The sequence below is a fragment of the Chaetomium fimeti genome (assembly GCF_033439085.1).
Source record: "Chaetomium fimeti strain CBS 168.71 chromosome Unknown B0H64scaffold_7, whole genome shotgun sequence".
Lineage (NCBI taxonomy): Eukaryota > Fungi > Ascomycota > Sordariomycetes > Sordariales > Chaetomiaceae > Chaetomium > Chaetomium fimeti.
The window spans coordinates 1,073,899-1,091,525 of NW_026944335.1; the positions used below are offsets into that span (position 1 = coordinate 1,073,899).

General features: G+C 60.2%; 5 protein-coding genes across 5 annotated transcripts; 1 reads left to right on the forward strand and 4 right to left on the reverse strand.

The window, feature by feature from the left end:
• Positions 1-31: 31 nt before the first annotated feature.
• Positions 32-4,304, reverse strand: B0H64DRAFT_419684 (uncharacterized protein; the record flags this gene model as incomplete). Its single annotated transcript, XM_062805402.1, has 6 exons — positions 32-1,662; positions 1,714-1,848; positions 1,904-2,035; positions 2,093-2,253; positions 2,962-3,284; positions 3,342-4,304. The coding sequence occupies 6 exons, from the start codon at positions 4,302-4,304 to the stop codon at positions 32-34; spliced, it is 3,345 nt and encodes a 1,114-aa protein (XP_062655904.1).
• Positions 4,305-4,510: 206 nt separating this feature from the next.
• On the forward strand, positions 4,511-6,008 carry B0H64DRAFT_426512 (cytochrome oxidase c assembly-domain-containing protein). Its single transcript, XM_062805739.1, has 2 exons — positions 4,511-5,034; positions 5,097-6,008. Exons 1-2 carry the CDS (start codon positions 4,689-4,691, stop codon positions 5,903-5,905), a joined length of 1,155 nt encoding a protein of 384 aa, XP_062655905.1. The 5' UTR covers positions 4,511-4,688; the 3' UTR covers positions 5,906-6,008.
• A 558-nt stretch (positions 6,009-6,566) lies between these two features.
• On the reverse strand, positions 6,567-8,179 carry B0H64DRAFT_227818 (uncharacterized protein). The gene is made up of 2 exons (XM_062799677.1): positions 7,763-8,179; positions 6,567-7,619 (listed from the first exon to the last, which is right to left on the reverse strand). Exons 1-2 carry the CDS (start codon positions 7,868-7,870, stop codon positions 6,699-6,701), a joined length of 1,029 nt encoding a protein of 342 aa, XP_062655906.1. The 5' UTR covers positions 7,871-8,179; the 3' UTR covers positions 6,567-6,698.
• Positions 8,180-8,929: 750 nt separating this feature from the next.
• Positions 8,930-10,205, reverse strand: B0H64DRAFT_227824 (KR domain-containing protein). Its single transcript, XM_062799678.1, has one exon. It carries the CDS (start codon positions 10,106-10,108, stop codon positions 9,083-9,085), a length of 1,026 nt encoding a protein of 341 aa, XP_062655907.1. The 5' UTR covers positions 10,109-10,205; the 3' UTR covers positions 8,930-9,082.
• On the reverse strand, positions 10,179-16,840 carry B0H64DRAFT_406548 (uncharacterized protein). Its single transcript, XM_062804507.1, has 2 exons — positions 10,337-16,840; positions 10,179-10,276 (listed from the first exon to the last, which is right to left on the reverse strand). The coding sequence occupies exons 1-2, from the start codon at positions 16,509-16,511 to the stop codon at positions 10,236-10,238; spliced, it is 6,216 nt and encodes a 2,071-aa protein (XP_062655908.1). The 5' UTR covers positions 16,512-16,840; the 3' UTR covers positions 10,179-10,235.
• Between the last annotated feature and the right edge of the window lie 787 nt (positions 16,841-17,627).

The window sequence follows — 17,627 nt, forward strand, 5'->3', positions numbered from 1 at the left end:
CACTATCTACATGGGGAACGTCTCGTCTTGCTCAGTTCTCCTGGTCTCGATCCAGAGCCACCAAATCGGCGCCCTTGTTGAGGACCGCTTCCAGGGGCCTCCTCAGGGTCGACAATTCCTCGGGAAACTGCCTCAGCAGCTCCGCAACCAGCACCATCCCGTTCTCCCGGTCCATCTTAGCAACCTGTGCCGGCGGCTGTGCCTGCCCAGGAACACTGAGACCACCACCACCAACCTGCTGCGGTTCCAGCGACAGCTTCTCCACCGTCACCCCCCCGTCCTCTTTATCTTCTTTCTTCCCCACCTCACCACTTCCCGCACCATCCCCATCCCCATCCTCCACAATCTCTTCAACAACCCCCGTACCAACCGCAGCCGCCAACCCCTCCACCTCCGCCGACCCAGACCCGGCAATCGCCTCGGCTAGCGCCCGCCACATCTTGTCCTGAGGTGGTGGTTGCGGGTGTAGCACCTGCAGCGCCGCGCGCGCGCCCTCTCCGCCCGCGCGGCTCATCAGCGCGAGCACGAAGACGGTCTCGGAGCGGAGCGATGGGAAGCGCGTGTTGGTGAGGAGGAGGCGGAGGGGTGGGGTCGTGGTGGTGCGGTCGTGGACGGCGTGGAAGCGCGCGAGGGCCGTATTGGCGGTGGTGGGGTTGGGTTGGGGCTGGTCTTCTGCTTCGGCTGCTGCTTCGGCTGCTGGGGAGGACCAAGTCCAGGATGGGTCGAGCAGTTCGGTGGTGGGCGGCGTGCTGTGCAGGGCGCGGCTGACCAGGCTTGCTGCGCGGGCGGCTTCGATCTTGATGGGTTCTTCGTCGGCGGAGGCGGCGGTTGCGGTCAGGAGGGCGAGGTTGCTGGGGGGGTTGTCATTGTCTGCGGTGTCACTGGTTGTGGTGGGCGTGCAGATGTGGCGGATGTTGGTTGGGCAGTTTGCGAGGAGGAGGCGGGTGAGGGAGACGGCGGTGAATTGGAGCTGGGGTTGTGTGCGGGTTGAGGTCCAGAGGCGCGGGAGGAGGCCGTGGACGGGATCGAGAAGGGGGGCACCTAGGATTGGCTTGTTGGTCTGCGGGATCGCTAGGTTCTTGAGGAAATGAAGAGCGGCGTGAGTCAGTTGGAGAGGTGGTGCCGGGGTCTTGAGGTCCTGGGGTTGGGAGAGACTCGGGGGGATGGCACGGGAAAGAATGGCGAGGAGGGGCTTTTGGACTCGCGCGAGAAGTGCTGTACTGGACTCGTCAGAGCGGCTGAGGTTTCCGAGGGAAAGGCATGCAGCTGCTTGTAGGTTAGGGAGGGTTGGTGATGCCAACCAGTCGACCAGTGTTTGAACGATTTTGCTGTTGAGAGGGTAGGCGGCTCGGAAGTCAGGGATGTCTGAGATATCGGCGAAGATGGTGAGGAAAGCCCCTTCAACCTGCTTGAGCTGGCTGGCGGTATCAGGATCCGCGTCTGCTGTGTCAAAGCGGGTATACAACTGATGGAACGCCAGTTGCAACAGTTCGATGCCCCCATTCTTCACAAGCACCGGCTGGAAGTCTTGAAATGTCAGATAGGCAAGGGCTGGTGCGCAGATCTCCATGAAGGTGTCGAGGTCGGCATCGTATTTCTCACCGGTTGCTAGACCGAGAAGAAGAGCGGGCGTATTGGGGTTGGCAATCTTGGGCTCAGAGTCTAGCTTGTCTTAGCCAGGCAATGTATCAGCATGTGGTGGGATTTGCTTACCTTGGTTGGAGAGCAGCTCCAGAATTGTCATAATATGGCTGAGAGAGTTCTGGCATGATGACAGCCGCTCGCCAGAGACGAGGTCAATAAACACTTTACTCAGACCGGCTTCCGACGCCTGTTCCTGGGCGGGTTCTGCCATCCAGTTAGCAATGTTTACACACGCGCCGGGGACCGAGTCATCTCTTACTGTAGTCAACACAGATGTTCAGAGCTGCAGCTATCGCGAATGGGAGAAAACCGTTTTCTTGCGGGTCCTCGATGATGCTCATGACGAAGCTGCGGAGTGCCCCGGTGCTGACAATGCGAGCTCGGTTTTCGTCTAGGGGCTATCAGTTCAATCATCAACTAGCTTCACTCTCCGGTATTTGTTTCTTACCGCAGTCTGCACAAGCATTGCCGAGCAGGCGAAGAGCCTGCTTGTTCAGGGGGTGCTGTGGCCCCTTTTTGATAGGCACGGTAGAGAGGACGAACTCCAAGAGTCCAGACTCCCCAAGAGGCTGTCTCCAAGATGCTGAAGATGAGGGATGGATTTTCAGCCTTGGACTCTCGAAATAAAACCACACGATCAAACTCACCATCTCTTGCTCCGTCGGCAAGCTTCTCAACCAAGGGAGCTAAGCCGTCACCACTTTCCTTCTCCAGCCCAGCAAGGACCTCTTTCAACTGAGCGGTACGGTCATCTTTACCGCCATCCTGGCCGCTAAGGACCGCCGAAATCCTGTCTGGTGTTAAACTCATTGGGAATTTAATAGCACCCCGCTTCCTATTTTGCGTGGTTTGTGGTTTTCTTATTTTCTTATTTAACAACTTGCTCGCCGAAAACCGGGAAGCCAACGATGCTGTTATAAGCCCGAATCGGCGTCAGTGGCTTTTTTGCTGAAGAGAGAGAGAGTTGGAAGTCGATGTAATTCGATGTGGTTGAGGTACCCCACTCGGGTTCTCTGTTTGGAGCACTCGTTCAACCCTCGCTGGTGGTGATTTTATGCATCCACTGTTAACCCTGGGCGAGCTTCACATCCAGGTGTCTTCAATCTGAAAGTGCCCGGGCTGAGGACTACGTCTGCTGTTACGAGAAAGAAGAATCGGTACACTTGGAGGGAAATAAAAAAGCAAAAGCCAGAGAGACAGATGGTGACGCCAAGCCCGTCCACAAGCGCACGATATTGTCTACATTATAAATGATACACGGGATGAACACAGCTCTCGCCGTGACATATACAAGGCACTTAGCAACCTGTCTTCTACGTGCGTCCCTCGATCCATTTCTTCTCGACCGGCGGGCCGTAGCCGCCTGTGCCAGTGACGGGTAACTCGCGCTTCTCCAGCTCCTTGACAATGATCTTCCAGCGACCCACCATCTGCTCCTTGTCGATCGGCGTGACTCTCCTGGGGAAGACACGGACGTTGGGCAAATCCTTGAAGACGTCCTTGTTCTCGACCAGCTCGGCGAGCTTCTTCGGCTTCTCTGGTGCGACGAGCTGCTGCAGGAGGTTCTCGATGGTGTGGGCGAGAACCAGCTTGCCGTCGGGGATACGGTGTCCCGTGAGTTGTAGGATCCGCTTGGCGGCCTGTAATGCCATGTTAGTAACTTTTAGTGCGATCAACGAGGAGCGACAAGAACTCACATAGAACTTGACCACCGGATCCCTCAGCTGGGCCTTCTTCCACTCATTGTTCCAGGCCCCCACAAAGCTCTTGGCTACCTGGGGAGTGAGTTGTGGTGCGGGGGCCGATTCTTTCGCCTCAACTTCTGGCACCGCGGCTTCCACCGCCTCACCCTCCACCTGCTCCACCGCCTCCGGCTGCTGCGGCTGCTGCGGCTGCTGTTGCTGCCTCGCCATCTTCACGGCCGACTTGAGCACATCCCACACCCTCGCCCAGTCCGCAGCCTCCTTCAGCGTCGCAGCCCCGTCCTCGCCAGCAACAATATCGACGCGGACGATCTTGCCCAGGCGGTCCATGCCGTCGGCATGGGCAAAGAGGCGGTCGACGGCCTTCTTCTTCCCGGCGCCCGCGAACCGCGCGACGACGAGCGCCTCCACGATCGCCCGCTTGGCTAGCACCTCGAGCACGGCCGGGTCGGTGACCCGCTCGGCGGGGCCGAAGGGCGTGATGACCGACTTGACGAACTCGGGCGCGCCGCCCTCGCTGCCCCAGTGCGCCGGGTCCTCCCACCACCCGGTCAGCCCGCCCACTTCCTCGAGCCCCTCGGCCGTCTCGGCCGGCTTGTAGGTCGGATCGGGCACCGCCGTCGGCGTGGGGGCGGTCCTGGTCTCGCGGGGATAGACGAGCTGAGTCTGAATCTCGGGGCCGGGGGCTGGGAGGTACTCTTGCTCGTAGGCTTGGTATTCTTCGGCGGTGGGTTCGGTCTGAGGTTCGGTCTGAGGTTCGGTCTGGGGTTTGGACGAGCGGATGGGAGTCGTGGAGAGGTAGCGCCGGGTTTGTGGGTTGTTCGCTCTCGAAGTCGGAGGAAGAGTTGAGGTAGAGGCAAGGGTTGCTGCTGCAGGTGCACGGAGAGCACTGCATGGTATTGACGTCGGGACAAGGCCCGCCGACACGGGCACCCGTAACCTTGGTACACGACGCATGTTGATATGTGAGGAAGACAACTCAATTGGCGGGGTGTTGGAGTCGGCGTGCTCTCGTGCCGCGGCCGCGAGCAAGTGAGCTCCAGCCAAAATTTCTCGAACACAGGCTGCCGGGGGGCAGGTGGGTCTGCCAGGGGTGAGCCACAGGTGGTCCCGCCAAATGCGCGTGGCTTGGCCCAGTCTGCCAGCTGCCCTCCATTGAACCAAAGTCAAAAACTTTGGCTTGGCATTGGATGATCCAAGAAGCCGACGACCAAGCTCCAACTTTTGGAGGGGAAAAGCTCGGAAGCTTCCAACCGACACCCTCATCGCACCGTCCCAATTCCCCGGATACACGGACACCACGCTATCCGCCCGGAAAAGACATAAGGGTAGAACGTGAAGATGAAACCCACGTTGCGGTTATGCGCTGCCCCGCGCAGCGTCTCTGACGCAACGAGATTTACGGCGACGACGCTGCACGCAAGCTCCAAAACCGCCACCCCACCACCCCGATTCACCCCGTCGAAGGGCGGTGCAGCACGTCCTCCCCCCAGTGGCGGCTCCGGGGGTTCCGGCGGACCGGCAGCAATGTTCGAAACCCCAGAGCAAAAGGTCGCCCGGTTACGGGCGGCTCACGACAGGGCAAAGGCCGCGGAGATCTCCAAGTTCGACAAAGTCGTCGACGCGAGCAGGAAGGTATTCGACTCGGCACACAAGGTGACGGTCGCGGGATTGATAGGCTTCACGGGTAAGCAATGGCCATTACCCCTGATTCCGGATCGGGCCCCCATGCTGACCCGCCCCGACCAGTCCTGGCGGGCCTCCTGACGGCCTACACGGCGGTCGACATGATCATGTACAACAAGAAGCGCAGCGCGGAGTGGGTGGAGGCGCAGAGGAAGCTGGAGGCGGACAGCCTGGAGACCGCGCGCATCGCCTACATGACGGGCAAGGCGGACGAGGAGCAGATCGCGCTGGTGGAGGAGCAGCTGGAGCGCGAGCGCGAGTCGGGCCGCAAGACGTCCTTCTTCAAGGACACGAGCGTGCTCGGCGCGCCCGAGGCCGCCGGCGCCGGCGCCGCCACGAACCCATCTTCATCCACCCCACCCTCCAGCACAACAACCGAAACAGTCTCCTGGTCATCCGCATCCCAATCCCAATCCCCACCATCACCCCCACAAGAACAACAACACCAACAACCACAAGACCCAGCCCAACAACAAAAACAAAAGTCCTCCCTCTTCTCCTGGCTAACCTCCAACCTCAAATCCGAAGAAGAAGAAGCCGAACCCTCCCCCCCCAACAACCACCCCTCCTCCCCGATCTCCTCGCAGCGCCGTCTCGGCTATGAATCCCTCAGCGACGACGACGGGTCCGCGGCGGGCGCGGTGCGCGACAGCGACGTGGTGCGGGCGGTGGAGGCCAAGGCGCAGGCGGCGCTGGAGCGGGAGCGCGAGAACCAGCGGGCGGGCGGGCCGCTGGATCGGGTGGGTGTTGATGGTGCTGATGGTGCTGCTGGTGCTGCTGGTGCTGCTGGTGAGGGGGAGGGGCAGGGGGATAAGAAGGAGGAAGGGGGGGAGGCGACGGCGGGGAAGAAGAAGAAGGGGTGGTTGTGGTGATGTGATTGGACTTTTTTTGGGTTGGGGAGGGGGGTTCCGTTCCGTCTGATGTCAGAATGGGAAGCTTGCTTGCTTGCTTGCAGGTTGTTACCGTCGGTTGCGCGGGCTGGAGGAGGGGGGGGGGGGGGGGGGGGGGGGCGAGCGTAATGCAGGGGCCGACTGTATCATAGTGTAGGGGATCTGGGTGTCTGCATTATTCGGCGGGGACTGGTGCATGTACAAAAACAACAAGTACGTGCGTTGCGAGGCATTGACGCTCTCCATGTGCATTCGATCTTGCTCGGCTCAGCCAGGTGCGCATTGTAATAAAAGTATATCAAACAGCAAACACGCATTGAAAATTGTAGCATTCCATCTCGTGTTGGTGTGGTGGGGTGTCCGTCCCTGTTCGCTTCCTCCCAATGATTCCATCCCAAACCAATGCGCCGTATCCATCATGAGAAAATACCCATCCCAGCCCGTAAAAACGCCGTTAGCAACCGTATCCCAAGCACGCCCTTTACGCTGTCGTGAGCGCTCCCCACGCTAGGGTATAAAATGAGTGGATGGGGGGGGGGACCAATTCGCCCATGTGCGATAGATAAAGATGTGATCCCTGATTGCCCCCTCCCGCTTTGCCTGAACTCCCAATTCCTTCCGATTCCCTCCCGATTCCCTCCCAATTCCCTTCCAATTCCTTGCAATTCCTTCCGTCTTGTCAACAAGCCACCGCAGGGCGGGCTTGTGGCCGTTTCTTCTGGATCCTGAGTGACGCCGGTTCAACCATACTCCGATACCGGCCGTCATAGCCTTCCTAAGAAATGATGATGTGGTTGAAGTGGCCCGGCACCTTGTTCCGGCACCGTTCGCAGTCGGTCCGGTACCCTATGCTGAACGATCGCGTCATGCCGGGTTGCAGTGCGGTCCACGAGTTTACTGTATGCTTCGACCTCGTGTGCCCCTTCTTCGGTGATGGTGTAGTTGATGGCTCGACGTCCATAGCGTTTCCATTCTGGCTCTCGGCCGCCGGAGTGCCTTCACGTACTGCCCGTGCTTCCATTGCCGAGCTTGCGCGCGGCGGTAGCCCGGCTACCAGGGGATGTTCGTGTGTGAGGTGGCTCAAGTGACCGCCATGCTGAGACATCGAGTCGAGCGCCATTCTGTTGCCTGCCTGACTGTCTTCGGCGCCACATTCGCTAATAGGCGAGGGCAGCCGCCGGTTCTGGATCATGCCCCAGTCCGCCATAGCCGGCGCAGCCGTCGCTGCGGGGAACTTCTGGTGCGACATGCCTACCAGCCCGTTGTTGCCAAACGCCGCCGCATTCGGCTCTTCTGGCGTTGTCGCAAGCATGTCCCCATGCGCAGAGTTGCCGCCTTTCCAGTTGTTACCCCGGACTTGCGCGGCAAAGCTGCAGTGAATGGGTGTCGGGATGCGACCCATGACGCTAGGACCGCTAGGGTCCGCCTGGATTGAACCCTGTTCGGACGGCGCTGCCTCTGACGTATCCATCATGTCCATGTCGTTGTCCATTGTGCTGGCCACGACACATGATTGTTGTGCAGAAACCAATTCGGGCTCATCGGCCCAGGTCTGTTCCTGAATTGGCTCTTGCGGTGTAGTGACTTGAGCCTGGGAGGCCATAGCAAAAGTCGGGGTCGGTTGAGGAAAGTTCGGCCGGTCGTTCCATCGTCTCGAGTTTGGAGATGTTCTCAGTGGGAGTGATTGGAGACGTTTCTGTAGCCGTGTCTTGTTAGTTCGCTGGTGTCACGGGCCCTGGAGGCTGCTACCCGGAAAACGACGTATTGACTTGCAGCACCTCATCTTTCGGACATTGAAACGCAGAGTGATGGGAGCCACCTCTAAGAGAACCCACTTACGCTTCTGTGTTCAGTGAACCCAACCGGATTACCGGCCGAGGCCTCTTCATCCTCCTCTCGGAGTCTTTTGCGATGATAATCTGGAAACGGGGCTTCAACAGACAACATGACGGTCAGCGGCGGAATCGGGTCGATCAATGGGACTGGATGGGCGGTATAAAGGAAGTAATGAATTGGATGGTATGGCGATGTTATAATTAAGTAGCGAACGTCAGCGTGAGGAAGCAAAGCGAGAAACAACGCGATCTACGATTGCAATGAATTTGTGGTGATTGTTGCGTGGTCTTTCTAGGGAGTCTGGGGTTTAAACAGAAGGTGCATCTGGTGGTGAATCGAGGTGGGGGGGATGGATGTCCGGGATGTGGAAGGCAGCAGCGAAGTGGGGCTGATAATGGCTGGAAAGGCGGACTGGGGCTGGCCTGCCTCGCAGATCGGCGGTTGAAATCCGACTTCTTTCCTGAACCACGAGACTTGGTCGTTCTTCTCTCTTTCCTTTTCTCCTTTTCTTCAGTAAATGAAAGCCAAAGGGCCATTACCGAAAGACCCGGTATCACAGATAAATGACGGTTATACTGTTTTGGAGGCTCTCGGTCGCCGCCAGCGCGTCTTTGAAGCAATTTTGAAACCGACCGCCCTCCGCCGGACAACTTCTTTGGCGGGCAGCTTCCCAGCCCGCCGGGCCATTGGTCTGCGACTCTGCGACCACGAGACGGCGCCCCCACCATTCCGCTCTGGGCATTCAATTGAGGGACCTGGCGCACCCTGCAGGACAAGCAAACACCTTTTCCATGGGGGCCATCTCGCTGTGAGTGCCGGAATTCGAGCTGAGATGCGTCTGGGTTTGCTTGGCTTTTGGGAAATTCAAGAAGAACGGCACTCAAACGCAGATTTCCCTCCTGTGAACCCGAGTCACCGCCCCCAAGGGGTTGCTCGTTGTGTCCAGGGACCCCTGCTGCGTCTGACGTCGATGTTCTCGGGCCTCCGGGTCCTGAACCGACGGGACCACTATCCATGCAAGAGGCCCCTCATCCCAAGTTTGCCCGCTGTGCCGCGCTCAAACGAGAACATCAATTGCCCTTCAAGCCTCGTATAAAAACAAAGCTGATATACCGTTTTCGAGGCCGCCCCCGGATAAGCAAAAGTAGCACTGTTCTCAAATGTTTCTAGGTTCGGGTATTCCGTCATGGGAAAATGCATAGGGTCATTCGTACCACGGAATAGTACTAACTCGTGGGCTTCAAGAAGTTTATCACGCAGGAAGAGTGCGCATGTGTTGTGTAGATTGTGGTCTATGACCGGCTAACCACCGACCATATCCAGTTATGCGGTTGACGGCTGAGTTACAAGCTCACCAGCAGGCTCCTTCGCAGTATCCTTCTCAGTATCCTTCGCAGTATCGTCCCCACCTTCAATTCTGCTTTTGATCTCGGACGGAAGGTTCTGCATAACGCCCTCAGCAAGGTCGGAAATAGAAGCGCCCCCGAGAATCTTCATCACAGGCACATCGACCCCCAACTCCTGCAGGAACCACGAGCGCATCTCGACGCCGACAAGGCTGTCCACACCCATGTCCACCAACGGCGTCGTCTCAGAAAGGGGATCTCCCTCGGGCAGAAACATGAGCGCCTGCAGCTTGGTCTTCAACGCCCCCGTCAAGATCACCGACACATCCTCCATCGTCTTGGCCGCCTCAAGCAGCTGTCTCAGGGGCACGCCCCCACCCTTGCCGCCGCCCGCGCGGTCCCGGCCGGCCGCCGCGGCGTCCTTCTCGCGGATGAGGAGGCCAAACTTGGGGTTGATGGCCCAGAAGGCGTCCTTGGCCTGGTCGGTCGTGATGGGGGCCATGCCCGAGATGAGCTCCGGGTCGAGGCCCGACGCGGGCCGGCCGCTGACGACGGCCTCGGCGAACAGCTGGTGCAGGTCGGCCTCGCTCATGGCCAGCGAGCCCGACCGCGTCGCCAGCCGCGCCTGCTGCTCGCGCGTCAGCCGCCCCGCCGCGCTCTGCTCCCGCTCCACGTACCCCACCCCGAGCACCCGGCAGATGTCGATGGTGGACCCGGGGAGGCCCCGCGCCCGCCGCCGCCGGATGAGCGTCTTGATGAAGACGTTGCCGGCCGAGTAGGCGGCTTGGCCGGGGTTGCCCGTCGTGCCGACGATGGAGCTGAAGCCGATGAACCAGTCGAGGGTCTTGCTGGAGGGGGACGAGGGCGAGAAGAGCCGGTCGAGGTTGGTGGTGCTCTGGATTTTGGAACGCAGGACCGTGCTGAGGGCCTCGAAGCTCATTTGTACGACCGAAATGTCGCGGAGGACCATGGCGCCGTTGGCGACACCGCCGATGGGTGGCATGGTGTTGGTGATGTCGTCGTGGACTTGTTTTACGGCGGTGAAATCAGTCAGGTCACTGAGGGACGGGAGAGGGTTAGTTTCCCAGCTTCAAAGTAATGGGGGAGAAAAGGGGGGAGGGGAAGCCGCCTTACCAAGCTCGGTATGCCACCGTTGCGCCTCGCTCCTTGTGTAGGTCAATCCAGCCCTGGTCTACTAGGGGCGTCCGGCTGCTAATCACAACATGCCTAGCATTGTGAGCGATCATAAAGTCGGCGAGGGACCGACCGAGGTCGCCGCCCAAACCCGCTAGCCAATAGGTTCTGTCTGGCCGGAAGAGATCCTCGCGTTTGGACACGGGCTCGATCGAGACGGGAACGTGGGAGTCGATCTGCCAATATATGAGTGTGTACGGAGTCCTCGGCGGGACTGGCCCCACGATTTGTTTCAGCGGCAGAACGTCGAGCGGCGCGCCGTCGGGGATGGAGTAAAGCTGCGACGAGGCAAACGCCGCCACCTTGCGCAGCAACCTCGCCAGGACCTTGGGTGCCCCCGACCCGGCGCTGCTTCCATATGTCGCGAGCTGCGTGGCCGTTGAGGCAGCCATTCTCGCGAGCGACAGCTTCTCGCACCGCTCAGACAGGGACAGCGGAATGCGAGATGCTACGCCATTGTCTTGGAGGGAAGTGTCAAAGAATAGCGTCACTTCCTCGCCCACGCTAGCGACAAGGGCGTCGACAGCTCGCTTGGGACTGCGCGGATGCAGATAGACCCAGTTGCGCATCTTTCTACCCTCAGCCTCGGGTTTGGATGTGATGAACACGGCACGGCGACCCATGTTGGAAAGCTGCTTGGCCAGCAGCGATGCCACGGTCGGGTCCGGCTCGTACGCGAGCACCACACCCGCGGGCGGCAGCATGCTCAGGATCTGCTGCGTCATGAGCTCGGCCACGACAAAAGACATGTACTGGCCGTCGACGATGTCCATGCCGTCGGGCTGGTCCTGGTCCACCCAGATGGCAGCCGAGCGCGGGACCGTGACGGTGGAGGTGTTGGAGTCCGAGAAACACATGTACTTGTGGCCGTTCTGGACATCACGGCCAACCTGGAGAAAGAAGTAACCCGCAGGTGTCTTGATCGATGAGAGGAGCGAACACGAAACCCGAATAGTGATGCGGCCGTCGCCATCTTCTACCCCGGAGGTGTTATCACTGCTGGCGTCGCTCTCTTCCGAGACGTCTGTATCAGTGCCGTAGTGCCACCCATTGACAGCCGTTGATGGCCTCCGCTTGCCTACCGTAGGGATGGCAAGCTTCTCACGCACCATGTAGGAGCCGGCGTCATTATCACGCTTGACGAGCTCCAGGACAGCCGAGTCCACGTCGACCAACTCCTTGATCTCGCGCTTGGCCGAGTTGTAGCGCGCGTTCTGGGCCACGTTCTGGCGCACCCGCGGCGTGTAGACACGATGGTCTTTCTGCAAGACCAGCTCGGGCTCAAAGTTCCATAGCACCTTCTCAGACGCGCCTGAGCGCACCATCTGCGTCGTCGACTTGAGCCGCAGCATCAACTCGGCCAACATGCTCGCCTGCACGCTGGATACCGACACCCCCGGCCCGAGGTCGAGCGTCTGCAGGAGCGTGCCGGGCAGCTCGTAGAAGAGCGTCCGGAACAGCCCGAGCGTGGTGCCGCCATGCGGGTTGTCGTCGTGGCTCTGTCGAAGGAGCCATAACATGCTGGCCGCTGAAGAGACGAGTGCCTTGAGCTTCTCCCATCGGGACTCGTTGATGTCTATGAAGAGTCCGCTGTCGCTCCCGGTCTCGATCAAGCTGATGACATGGACATCCTTGGGCAGGGTCTCCGGTACGTCGTCGAGTCCTTCCAGGCAAATGATGGGACTGAAGTACGAGCCCAGAACCAGCGACAGGTCTTCCACCATGCGAGGTGCCTCTTCCGCGCTACCGAGAATCACCAGCGGGCCGTGACTCGCGTCCGGAGCTGCCAAACTAAGCGGCTCGCGGAGGAACGCGACACGGTCATCCACGGCGCGCGCAACAAAGACCGACCCCGGAACGGTAACAGGATCTGGCATAGGCGAGCTGGTCTCGATACCCCCAAACCCCGTCTCGCGCAGCACGGCGTCCCACTCCTCGAGCGTCAGGCTGGGGCCCGTGGGCCGGCCGTCCTCGAGGCCGACCCACCAACCCGGCAGCCCGCCCATGACCAACCCGTGGCGCATGACATCGCTGCGAATCACCTCGAGCAGCACGAGATACCCGCCGGGGCGCAGCAGCTTGCGCGTGTGGGCGAGCGTCGTCTTCATCGACTTGGTCGCGTGGAGCACGTTGGACGCCACCACGACCTCGTACGCGCCGGCCTCGTAGCCCTGCGTCGTCGGGTCGTCCTCGATGTCGAGCGTCGTAAAGACCAGGCCGGCCTGGTCGCGGAACTTGGCCGCCGCCCGCTCGAAGAAGCCGCTCGAGATGTCCGTGTATGTGTATGTGCCGTACGCGTTGTCGATGGCCTTGAACACGGCTTGCGTTGCGCCGCCCGTGCCCGCGCCGATCTCCAGAATGCGCATCCGTGGGTGCTTGACGCATAGCTGTCGCATCACGCCTGATACTAGGTGGTTGAGGATTTCGAAGCCGATGGCGTGGATGTAGTACCGGTCCAGGTAGTTGTCCTTGGTCATGTGCTCGAGGATGCTGGTCTCGCCGGATAGCACCGAGGGGACGACGAGGTGCTCGCCCACGGCCCGGGTGAGGTTGAAATCCGCGTCTTGGGCGTCATAGCGGTCCATTATGGCCACGATGCTGTCGTGCGTGTCGTCCACCCACGACTTGGGTGCGTGGGGGTGGCTGCCGCTTCGGACTTGTTCGTACAACTTTTCCGCGTTGCTGATGAGTGCCTGTCGGTACCAGGGGAGATTCTTGCGGTCTGCGTGGCTGACGGAGAGGTGCAGGTTCTTCAAGTAGAAGAAGGCCACCCGCTCGGCATCAATCCCTTTTTGGCGGTGCTCCGCCGTGGACAGCGAGATGAAGTTGCCCTCCTCGAAGACGAGCTCGGCATCCGGTTCATCGAGACACATAAAGGCCTCCTGGAAAAGGTGACGATCATCATTGCTTGTGGCACCCGCGAAAGGGGAGAAGCGGACGCCCTCGATCTCGATGATCTTGTTCTCGTACCCGGCCGAGTACACGTCCACGTCGCCTGTGATGCGGTCGTTGCGAGGATCGGTGATGGTGCAGTCGATCTGGACCGTATCGGTCATGTTTGTGCCGCACAGCGAGGGTATCAGCGACACGCGCTGGAAGTAGGTCGGCGCCACGATGGACCAGATCCGGCCGTCACCAGGGGCGCTGCACGCAGCGTTGAGGCCCTGCAGAGCGCTGTCCAGCACTCCCGGGTGGAAGAGCAGATCCGTCTCGCCGTCCCCGAAGGCCGTGTTTTGGATCGTGGCCGTAGAGAACCCAGATCGACGTCGGATTTCGGTCAAAGCACGGAATGGACCATCATAACCATACCCAAGATCGTCCTTCAGAACCTGGTAAAACCGGTCCACGTCGACCTGGGACAGCGCGGTGACGGGAGGTGTTCTCTTGGCAAAACGTCCCGCCGGGTCCTCCGTGTCGTCCGAGTCTCCCAGCGTGACGCACACCTGCCCGGAGCAGTTGAGGGCGAGCTGCATAGCGTCCTTGCTAGTACTCGAGAAGACGGAGTAGTCGGCCGTGATGGTCTTGTCGGACTGCTCCTTCACTTTGGTCATGGACACCACCAACTCGGTCGCAAAAGCATCGCTGAGGGCGATGGCCTTGGTGATTTTTAGGTTCAGGAGATCGACGCACAGAGCCGGCCGGCCTTTGGCTAGCTGCATTCCGGCCTCCATAGCCATGGCGATGTATCCCGTGCCGGGGAAGACGGTCTGCCCCTGAAGCGCGTGGCCCGAGAGCCACTTGATCTCTTTGATCTTCAGAACATTGCGCCACCGCCGTTCGTCCGCCATTCCGTCGGCGGTGGGAACCCCGAGAAGATCGTGGAATTTTCCGGGCTGTGTTCGGAATAGCTTGCTCAACCGCGACTCGGCCCAAAGGGACCGGTCGTGGTCCCAGGGATACCGAGGGAGATGGTGCAGCATGTGAGGATCGCGGGAATCCGGGCCCTTGAATGCTTTCTGGAAACCCCCGAGGTCTACCGCGGAGGGCCCCAAAAGGGCCCAGATATAGCCCAGTGCATCGGCAAAGGCCTCGACGTCGTCACTTCCGCGCTTCAGCGTGCCATGATAGGGCATGTCGCGGCTGATGGCATCCCGGATCGAGTCTTTCGCCGGGCCCTGCAATGCGGGATGGGGTCCCACCTCCAACGCCATATTTATGGCCGTGGGAAACTCAGAGTAACTCACGGCCGCCTTGACAGCGGGGTAGAAGAGGACAGGGTTGGTCATGTTGTCAACCCAATATTGGCCATCAAGGCCTTCTGTGCCCACTCCACCATGGCTCCCCATGACGGCCGAGTCCGAACGAACGCTGGAAAACCAAAGCGGCGCATCATCCTCCGGCTCGGGCGACAAGACCACAATACGGCACCGCTTCAAGGCCGCCAAATACGCCGGCGCACAGCGCTGCATGTGCGCCGAGTGATACGCCGTATCCACACGCAACCTCCTCGCAAACTTGCCCTCCTCCTCCAGCATACCCATCGCCTTATCAACCGCATCACTGTCCCCCGACAGCGTGACGCTCGTCGGCGAGTTGTGCGCCGCGACCGACAACCTCGCATCGACCGCAAAAGCGTCGGCACCGCACAGCTCCCGAGCATCCTCTATCGACGTGCCCGCCGCCAGCATGCCGCCCTTCTGGCCGTCGCCGCCGGACGCCAGCGGCGCAAAAAGGCCGCGGTAGTAGGCGATGCAGATGGCGTCGGCGGCCGACAGGAACCCCGCCGCGTACGCGGCTGCGATCTCGCCCGAGGAATGGCCGACGACGGCGCGGAAGCGCACGCCGGCGGTGTGGAGCAGGTCGATGAGCAGGATCTGCACGGCGGTGCAGAGCGGTTGGGACAGGGCGGCTTCACTCAGGCGTGAGGTTTCTGCTGGGGCGAGGAGTTGTTCCTCGAGTGTCCAGGAGGGGCGGTGCGAGACGGGGAGGCGGGCGAGGCTCGAGTCGAGGCGGGCGAGGATCTCGCGGGCGAAGGGGATCGTTTGGATTAGACTCTTGCCCATGCCTGCCCACTGGGCGCCCTGTCCCGTGAACACGCCCATGATTGATGGTGGAGTCGAGAGGGACGCGATACCCAGCGTCTCGGGCGCTCGCGGCGGCTGGGTGCTGGCATCGTCGGCGTTGGGGAGACCAAGCTGAGCCTGTAGCTTGTCGCGTAGCTGGTCGATGGACGTGGCGGAGATAGAGAGGCGCCGCGCCAGTGCGGACCGCTTGCTGCTCAGCGTCCAGGCCAGGTTTGACAGGTTGACAGGACTATCAGGTGTGTTGAGATAGTCCAGCATGTCCTGAACGATCGCAGCGAGAGACTTCTCTGATGCGGCGGACATGACGCAGGGGATGACGCAGGCCGCATCTTTTGTGCTGGTGCCGTTAACCATGTGCTTGGTGTCATTCTCGGGCGTGTACGTCTCGACGATAGCGTGAGCGTTAGTCCCGCCAAAGCCGAAACTGTTGACGCTGGCCCTGCGGGGGGCGCCGTCAGGGACCTCAGGCCAGGGCAGGCTGCTGGTAGCAATATGCAGGTGGTTGATGAATGGCTCCAACGCCGGGCTGAGCGTTTCGAAGAGGAGGTTCGGCGGTATGGTGGCGTTCTGAATGGCCAAGATCGCCTTGATCAAACCTGCCAGCCCGGCGGTGCCTTCGGTGTGCCCGGTGACGGTCTTGATGGAGCCCACGTAGAGCACATCGTCCGGAGCAGCGTCACACCCTGGGGGGAAGAAGGCCTTGCTCAGAGCCTCGGCCTCTTGCGGATCGCCTGCGGGCGTGCCGGTGCCGTGTGCTTCGAAGAACTGACAGCGGCCCGCCTTGGTTGTCGGGTCTAGCCCTGCGCGAGCGTACGTGTCCCGGATTAGGGCAGCCTGCGCCGTGGCACTCGGCATGGTGAGGCCCCTGGTCTTGCCGTCGTGGTTGACGCCCACTTCGCGGATGACGGCCTCGATCTTGTCCCCGTCGGCTAGTGCCGAACTGAGCGTCTTGAGCATGACGCAGGCGACGCCCTCGCCTCGGGCGTATCCGTCCGCGCCGGCGTCCCACATACGCGACCGCCCGGCCGGGGACAACATGCCGAGCTTGCTTTCGGTAACGTACGAGAAGGCTGACAAGATCAGGTTCGTTCCACAAGCCACGGCAAGTCTCGAAGTACCGTTCCGCAGGGCCTGTACGGCCTCATGGACGGCTACCATGCTCGATGAGCAGGCCGTGTCAATGGTCATGGATGGCTGGCTTGGAATTAGCTTTTTTCTCGTGACATCTTCTCGGCCGGTCGTCAGTAATTCACTCACCCCGTGCCAGTTGAAAAAATACGAGATGCGGCTTGAAGCATTGCTAGCTGCGATGCCGGTGGCGGCATACGTCGGCACTGAGTTGACATCTTGAGCCTGCAAGGCAAAATAGTCTTGACACCTGCAAGTGCGAGGTTGTTGTCAGTTTCAGTTCTTGTTTCATTGTCATGAGGCTCAACGCGGAACACAGCTTAACTCACATGACTCCTACATAAACACCCGTATTGGAATCCGAGAGGCTGTGGATCGAGAGTCCCGCATTCTCGGTGGCTTCATAAACAACTTCCAGCAACAGTCGTTGCTGAGGGTCAATGACCTCGGCCTCGCCCGGGGGAATGGCGAAGAACTTTGTGTCAAAGACGGTCACGTCCTCCTGGAGGAAGTACGACGTGCCTGTGTTTGTGGTCCCGTGGTGAGTGCCATCCTTGTGATAGAAGTGGCCCAGGTTGAAGCGGTCCTCAGGTATCGTCTGGGCCACGTCCCGTGGCTTCTCGAGCAGCTCCCATAGTTTTGACGGATTGCTGGCGGCCCCTGGGAAACGACATCCGATGCCGACAACAGCAATGGGCTCGGACCGCCTCCCTGAGATATTGCTCTTTGCCATGATGGTTGGCAGAGGGGGGAATATGGAGGTGTTAGGATGCTACAATCCCAAATCAATGGAAGCGTACAGATCGGTCGACTGTTGAAGGACGCGTTAGCAGGATATTTCTTGGACACGAGGTCGAGTTGCAAGCATGCCGCATGCATGAAGACCCCCCCGCATGAGTCGGACCTTGGGGTTTTGGTTATCAAAGCCAACCAACCTACCTATCAGCCGGATACTGTTCTTTTTTGGGACAAGGTGTTCCGTCCTCGCTCAGTGTCGGTGATGGCGCAACAGCGGTGGCACTATTAGGCGTGCGTAAACGGAACGAGCAACTCGGCGAAGGAATGAGGCCGGCGGAGGGGGATATGTGTGATGATGGACGGAATCCTCCGGCTGTTGGGGGCTCAGCAGCCGGCCAAGCAACCAAGCAGGTACCTACAATAAGCGCTAGGTGGTTT